The sequence below is a fragment of the Tupaia chinensis genome, unplaced genomic scaffold, assembly GCF_000334495.1.
Source record: "Tupaia chinensis unplaced genomic scaffold, TupChi_1.0 Scaffold147500_1, whole genome shotgun sequence".
Taxonomy (NCBI): domain Eukaryota; kingdom Metazoa; phylum Chordata; class Mammalia; order Scandentia; family Tupaiidae; genus Tupaia; species Tupaia belangeri.
The window spans coordinates 1,329,915-1,337,877 of NW_006207351.1; the positions used below are offsets into that span (position 1 = coordinate 1,329,915).

The window sequence follows — 7,963 nt, forward strand, 5'->3', positions numbered from 1 at the left end:
GGAAATAGAGACCCCTGATGAGCTGACTGAAAGGAGCAGCTCCTGGGCAGGCAGGTGGTGTGGTGCTTCACGTGCTGGACTCCCACGTGGGAGATGACAGTTCAGGTCCCGGGCCCGGCAGCTTGGAAATGATACCAGGCGCGTGTGTGTGAGTGCCCCAAGTCCTGATGGGACTGGAGAAGGGGTTAACAGGTGGCCAGGACGCCCTGTCTCTGGTGAGCGCACTTGCCCTATAGAAAAAAATAACAGTAAGAAAAAACAGGAGTGTCTAAACAGAGCTCAAAGATAAGCAATTTAAAAACCACTGAACTGAAGAGCAGCAGGTGGGCGACCAGCAGGTGGCGTAATGGCTATGTCGCTGGACTCCCACGTAGTCGACCGCGGTTCGCGTCCTGGACCTGGTGGCTTAAACTCACGCCGGGCGTGTGTGCATGCATGCCCAAGATCCAGAGAGGAGAACGGAGGAGAAGGGATTACGGCGTGGTCATTCCCCCTGGGGGGTCATTTCTCGCTTTCTGTCTCCGTCGGGCGAGCAGACGTGCCCTATAACAAAAACCTCTCAAAAAAAAAAACCAAACAAAAAACAGCAGGTGGTCGGGTGGGCAAGGTCCTAGACAAGGCTGACTGCAGTTCAAGTCCCAGACCTGGTGGCTTGAAAATCATGTTGGGCACATGTGCGTGCATGCCCAACATCCGGGAGGAGAATGGAGAAGGGACTGCAGCATGACCATCCCCCAGGAGGGATTTCTCCCTCTCCCTCTCTCCGTCTCTGTCTCTGGCAAGTGCGTGCACCCTGTGGGAAGACCTAACGCATGAGGGCACTGAGCTGCGCTGTACCAGGGAGATTTTACAGTGAATTGTCTGGTCTTTACTTAAAGACCATTTTAAACATCTCATTTAAAAAGATCTTCTAAAAAGACCAGGCACGTGGGGCCAGCAGTTGGCGTAATGGCTGTGTCGCTGGACTGCCATGTAGCCGACCGCGGTTTGAGTCCCGGACCCAGCAGCTTAAACTCATTCCGGGAGCATGTGTGTGCATGCCCAAGATCCCGAGAGGACAATGGAGGAGAAGGGACTGCAGTGTGGCCATCCCCCCCAGAGGGTGATTTCTTGCTTTCTGTCTCTCTGTCTCTCTCTGTCTTTCTGGCGAGCACACGTGCCCTACAGCAAAAACCTCTCAAAAAAGAAAAAAAAAAAAAAAAAGACAAGGCACGCTAGGGACAGACAGGAACATGCCGGTAACTACGCAGGGTTAGCATGCCCGTACATAAAGAAGTCCGGGTGATAATGAGTCCTCGGAATCAACAACCACTAGGAAACGGGGAAAGGAGACACCGAGGCACCGAGGTCTAGAAAACCCCAGTAGCCAAAGATGCGAGCAGATGCGGGCGGTCGGCAGTGCCCCTGCAGTGGGGCTGTGACCAGGAGCGGGGTGGGCTGTGGGCCACTGCCCACTGCCCAGCAGCTGGAATGTCCATGGCTTACACAGCAGGGGCCCGTGCAGAGGGCAGCAGGCAGGTGGGGGGTCTCAGGAGAGGGCAGCCCCCGCTGGTGGGAGACGCCAAGACCCCGAGTTCACAGCTGAGAGGGAATAACCCACGGCCCCCTGGCTGGCCTCAGGCGGACTCTCCCTCCCTACGCCCACCCTGGACCAAGCCTCTGATGCCCTGGGCAGCACCCGTGTCTCCCCAAGGCTAGAAGGGCTGCAGAGCAGGGGTGTGCGCCCAGGTACGGACCCTGGGGTGGGCCGTGCCAGCTCACAGAGTCACCCAGCTCCCGGGTGTGCGGGCCAGCCATGCAGGCAAGCGGGCCATGCCCTTCCATGTCCACACGCCAGGGGAGGCAGGACCAGCCGTCTGATGACCCGAGTCCCAGACCCGTGGGTGGAAAGGATGTGAAACCTCAGGTTTAACGAAGTCTGCCAAAGGGCTCCGGGGCAGCGAGCTCAGCCTCCCGGCCTGGCTATTCCCGGTGCTGCTAAGAATAGTCTGCTTTCATGCCGCCTCCTCTTGGGCCCTGCTCCCTGGGCAGCGCCGGCCTGTGGGGGCTGCCATCCAGTGGATTCCCCACCCCCTGGGGGCTCCCCACAGCCTGTGACCTCCCAGCCAGAGGCCTGGGCCTGGGATCCATGGCTGCTGTGACACAGCCCAGGGACGAGAGGATGCCAGGGATGGGCCCTGAGACCTGGGAGTGCCAGCGCTCCGAGCCCCACACAGCCCAGGAGCCTCTGCTCAAACCCGACCGTGGACACTGAGCGGGTCCCCCCGGCCCCCGCGGCAGCGAAGCGCCCCGTGAGAGGCCCGCCCGGCCCCGCGGCCCGCCCGCGCGCTCACCTGTTTGAGAGGGTCAGGGAAGAGGTTCAGGCCGATGCGGTAGTGCCTCTTGCGGAGCACGTCGTGGCTGAAGGCGGGCGAGTCCCAGCTGTTGCGCGTCTCCTTGTGGTAGGTCTGCTTGCTGAGCGTCTGCTCGCGCAGGCTGTTGGGGGACGGGCCCGCAGCTCGGGTTCCTCCCCTGGCAGGCTCTTGGGGGGGCCGCCGTGGGGGCCGTGCTTGGGGCTGCCCTGCTGGCCGCCCAGGCCGCGCTCGTAGGCGCTCTGTCTCTTGAGAGAGCCGCGGTCCGAGCGGTCACTGAGGTCCACAGAGCTGTCACTGGGCGGCTCGATGGTGAGCAGCGGGAGGTGGTCCATGCGCAGCCGCTGTTCCTGGCGCTCCAGCGACGGCGTGCTGCGGCAGCTCGTGTCCGGGTCAGCCCTGTCCTCCTTGCGGGCCAGGGCCCAGTAGTCCTGGGCGGCACCCCCGGCCCGTAGCCGCAGGTCTGAGTCGGTGCTGGACGGCCGGTCCCCTGCCTGCGAGAGGGGCAGAGGGGGTGACAGCTCTTCCTCGTCGATGTACAGGGTGACATCGCTGTATGAGGCCGTCATCTCGTCCAGCTTGTGGCGGTCCCTGCTGTGCAGGGTCGGCGCGGGCTCAGCTTCCCGGGCCCGCGCCGCGTCCAGGGCCGACGCCTCCTCCGCGTGTAGGCTGCGGCAGTTCAGGGCATCGTCGATGGACTCAGCCAGGGACTTCACCTGCCGGGAGAAGGCGTCCTCCAGCTCCGTGATGGCGTCCGCAAAGTCGCTGGAGGGGGCCGGGGACTTGAGGGTGGGCGGCTCGCCGAGGTCACCGCACTCGGAGGGTGCCAAGGCGCCCAGCTGGGAGCCGTCGCCCGTCACGGAGACCTGCCTCCCCTCCAGGTAGGAGCTGTGCGCCTTCTCGGGGCCCTCGAAGGAGAACTGCATCCTCATGTTGGACAGCACGATGCGGCGTGACATGCGGCTCTCGGACATGGAGCTACGCAGGCGCTCGAAGTTCTTGTTCATCTGGTACTGGCGGAAGGCCGTCTGGATGGTGCGGGCCGCATGGCGCGTCACGAGGCGGCCCCCATACTTCCGCTCTAGCATCTCCACCTGGTGGGACAGAGGGGCGTGAGGCAGCCGCACACAGGGCTCGACCCGCCTCCTCGGCCGTCCCCGCGTGGGGAACACGGGCGACGGGCAGGTGAGATGTCCCCTGCAGGCTTTGCAGGCCCCGTGAGAGGCAGAGGGCCGGCCGAGGCTGCTCCCGAGTGTGGGCCCTGGTGCACCTTGGGCTTGCCATCTGATGAGCACGTTTTCAGAGATGCCAGAAGAGGGGAGCCCCCAGAGCACGGGGACCCAAGGAACGTGCAGGATGAGGGACCAGCCACAGCCCTTGGCAAGGGCACGGGGTGCTGTGGGCGGGCCGTGGCCTCGGGGCCAGGTGCCTGAGTTCTAATCCCAGTCTGTCAGCTGGGAAACCCTGGGCTCGTGCTGCTCCTCGGTTCCCTCCTCTGAAATGGGACAGCACAGGCCAACCGCACGCTGGTGAGCCCTTGATGCCATGGGGTGTGCTTAGCACATGCCGGCCTGGCTGGGCTGGGAGGAGCCCTCTGTGGGCCCCCACACCCCAGCCCTGCGGACAGGCACACTGAGGCCCTCAGCCCTGGGCCAGCGTTGCAGCTGGCCTTGGTCCCTGCATGAGCTTGGGAGCCAGGCGCAGCTGGGATCTTGGGTAGGGCTGCTCGCAGGGGCAGGGAGAGCGTGCTCTGGGGCCAGTGCGGGTCTTGGGCACATGGGACCCACCTAAAACCAAAGACGGCCCAAGGGCCACTCCCTGTGCCTTGCTCCTGAGCGAAAAGCAAGTGCCTGCCACTGGGGGCCAGCCCTGCAGGGTCAAAGCCCAGCCACCCACAGGGACGGAGCTTTCTGCGAGCCAGGCCTTTCGGGGTGCCAGAGAGCAGGCCTCAGGCCAGGCAAAATACCATGCCTGGTCACTGTCCTGCCTGCTACCACATGCCAGGCAAGCACCCAGCCTGGTGGAGGAAGGGCCTTGAGTGCGTGTCAAGGACAAGCAGATGCCCGCATGGCTGACCTGTAGCTCACCCAGCTCTGAGCTGAACAGAGGGGGCGGCCCGTGTCAAGCCTGGCCCCCTAGCGTCCCAGGCCGCTGGCTGGTGATTTACGCACCTGCTCACCTCTGCAAAGCGAGTCCCGAGTCTGAGCGAGTGCACAGGCTCTGGGAGACCCTGCTCAGGCCTGAGAAGCGGGGCTGGAGGAACATCCCCCACCAGACACAGCGTGTACCTGGGGCCCACGGGGGTGGCCAGCTGGGCAGTGCAGGAGCAGATCAGAATGCTGTTCCAAGAACCCTGGCCGGAGCCAGCCGGGGCGGGTCTGTTGTCTCTCGCCCTGAAGCTGCAGAGCGGTCCAGAGATGGCCTCACCGCATCTGGAAGCAGTGGGCTGTTTTGGGTCAGGGTGGAGTCCGAGCCCACAGGCCAGGGTAGCTGGGGTGGAGCCGGGGAGCCTGTGGTCCCTGCTCCTCCTATCGGCCTCGCGGGGGTCACTGCACTGGGCCACCACCTTGGGCCTGGACTCTGGGCCTTGTAGACCAGGCATCCACTCTGTGTTTTGGTCACTAGAGACCCCCAGGCTCTCCCCAAGAGGGCAGTGACACAGGCCTGTTCACCCCAAACACAGAGCTGTCACTCTTCTTCCTGGGCTAGAACTACTTTCGGATACCGTGAGGGGCTCATCACCCCACGCCTCCTATAGGCCTGTACCCCCAGCTGACCTCGCAATGCCCTGTCTCCTGAGGGGTTTCTCGGTGGGCGGCAGCAGGGGCAGAGGGGCACTCCCATGGACAGGACCCCCCAGCAGGCCTGCCTCAGCCTCTAAAGGGAAACTTCTGGGCAGTGGGGGCGGGAAACTGAGGAACGCCTGCCCCCAGCAGAGCCGGCGCCTCACCCACCTGGCTCCCCTCAGTCCTGTCCTAGCCTGCCTGCTCATCTGCGGTGCCACCACTCCCTGCCACCCTTCAGACACGGTTCCACCACGTTACGATCCCCTGCCTTGGCCGGGACAACAGGTGTGCCCCACTGTGCCGGACTTTAGGGTGGGCTGGGCACTGACCCCAGGCCTCTCGCACGGCCGAGTGGTGGCCACCACGCCACAGTGCCTGGGCCAGCCTTTCCAGCTCCCGCCAAGCTTCCTGCTGCCTCAGGGCCCCCAGATGCCAGCTCTGAGGGTCCCCGACTGCCCTCACCCACTGCGGCCACCTCCCATGGCCTCCCTCTCCTCTCCTGGTGTCACGCTGCCTTGCGCAGTGCCGCTGTCTGGTCAGACTGTCCCGGGGGCCCAGGGGTGGGGTCTGCTCCAGCATATCGCAAACCCCCAGGGTGCATATCGGCGTGCACTCAGAGCGGGGAGCAGCCTCCCGTCCACTCCCCTGACCTGCTGTGTCTGACCGGCCTCCTGGGCCGGGGCTGACGGGGAGAGACGTGCTGCACCCCCTCACCTGCTGCTGGCCCAGTCGCCTGCTGCTTCCTGGCCAGTCCCACACCCGTGAAAGGACGGAGGGAGCCCGGAGCTGGGGTAGGCCAGGCAGCCCTGAGGCTGGGTGAGGGGGGTCGGGTAGGGACGTCGGTCCTGGACACTAAGCTCTGGGCAGGCCCGGGGACACACAGGCCACCCTGTGCCAGGAGAAAAGTCCTGCCCTGGGTCGTGCCCCCACACGTCCTGAAGTCCAGGCTACACCGGGCCCAGACCTCTCCCCCCGGAGACGAACAGGGAGATTGGGGAGTGAACCATGTACTGCAGGGCAGGGTGGGTGGGGCAGCTGCTGCAGCAGGGTGTGGGTGCTATGGGTAGACCCCTGGCCGGGCAGGACAGGGCGGTGGCCTGTGAGTCCCTGGGTCTGCCTAGAGCTTAGTGCCCAGGACCAACGTCCCTCCCTGACCCCAGGCTTGCAGGGCTACCTCCTGAAGCCCGGAACCACTGAGGGGCTCGTGGGGAAGAGCCCGTTCTGCAGCGCTCCGTGGGACGCGGAGGGGGCCTCGGTCACCCTGCCTGGCAGTGGCAGGGGGCCCTCTTCTGTTGACCTCAGAGGCTGCCTCCCATCCTAGGCCTCGTGCACGGGGCCCTAGTCCTGCACCGAGGTGCCCCATGGTGTGCTGGGGCCCGGGGAAGGGCATACAGCCTGTGGCCAGGGGCCCCCATGGGGGTGAACTGTGCCAGGACCATGACAGCAGCCTGGCCACCAGCCGCGGGGCCTGGCCTTCCCTTCAGAGCGTGAGCTGTCGGCGTTCTGACCTCGCCTCCCTCCTGCCGTCCTCTGGGTTCTCAGGACCTTGGTGGCCAGGCAGGTTACCTGCACGACCAGGCCCAGATGCTCCCAGCTGTGGGGACACAGAGCCTGAAGGGCTGGCATGAGGACAAGCTCACGGGGGTCCCTTCAACCCGGTCCCTTCGCTGAGCCCCAGCAAAGTCTCCATCAAGCTGGGGCAGAAGGCCTGGGGCGGGTGTGCCTGAAGGAAGCTGAGGCCAGGATCGCTCCTTCGACACGGCCCCGGCCGACCTGTGGCAGCCAGGGTGGGGAGGGGGCCGTGGGCAGGCAGGCCACCCACCTGCTTGTCCTGCAGGTCCGAGGACAGCTCATAGCTCTCGGAGAGCGAGCGGGACCGCTTGATGGCCTCCTCCTCGGCCTGCTTGCGCAGGACGGAGGCCGAGTGCTGCAGTCGGGGTCTCCGTGCACGCTGCTGCCCCGTCGGGCCCACGTGCAGCCCATAGGCTCCCAGCGGTGCGTGCTCGTAGCGGTCCGGGCTCAGGCTGGAACCGGGTGCTGCGGGGCCCTGGTGGTAGGCCGAAGGGCTGTCCAGGGACGTGCTGGGCTCGCTGCTGGGGACCTCGCCCTCGACGCTGCAGAGAAGAGAGAACGAGGGGCAGCCGTGAGTGCAGGCTGAGCCAGGGCGCCCCGACATGGCCCCAGTGCGAAGCAGGGTCTGCACAGACAGGGGCCCAGAGTGCTCGGGCAGCACCCGCTCGTGCCCTGCCTCACCTGCTCAGCCCCCTTCCCCGTACCCTGCCTGTGCCCAACCCCACTGCAGCCGACTGTCCTGTGTCTCCCATGCCAGGGCACGGCGTGAGACGGCGTGAGGCCCAGAACTGGCTCTGGGCAGCAGCCTCGCCAAGAGCGGCCCACCCAACCCTGCGGCCTCTCCCTGCACTGCCGTTGCCCGACGAGCACGTGGCCGCCTCCCCACTCTTCATGAGGCGGCTCCTAGCTCTGCTCGGGGCCTCTGGGCAGTTCGTGTCCCCGCACGGAGGACTGTCCGTGCTTCAGCAAGCCTTCGCAGAGCTGCCCCGTCCTGCCTGGCAGGTGACTTGACAAGGAGACGTGACCAGGACGCGGGTGCAGAGGGAGAACATGTGGGAGTGGGCAGTTGCCTCCAAGCCAAGAAGGAAGCAGCCTGGCCCACCCCTGACCTGGGCACGCGACCCCTGGAACCGCGAAAAGCAACACCCGCTGTGTAAGGCCACCAGCACTGTGTTCTCGGTGGGCCTGGACGCGGCTGCCACACGAGTGAGGATGGACTCGCGGGACGGGTGGGGCAGCCGACGCCCGCGACAG

At 65.3% G+C, this 7,963-nt stretch overlaps 1 protein-coding gene across 1 annotated transcript in view; it reads right to left on the reverse strand.

Moving 5' to 3' along the window:
* Positions 1-7,963, reverse strand: part of IQSEC1 (IQ motif and Sec7 domain ArfGEF 1) — a gene marked incomplete in the record, with an annotated part of 128,032 nt that overhangs the window by 26,059 nt on the left and 94,010 nt on the right. Inside the window, 3 exon segments of the mRNA XM_027768782.1 lie at positions 2,352-2,479; positions 2,482-3,445; positions 6,960-7,251. Of these exon segments, the coding sequence (XP_027624583.1) occupies positions 2,352-2,479; positions 2,482-3,445; positions 6,960-7,251 (1,384 nt within the window).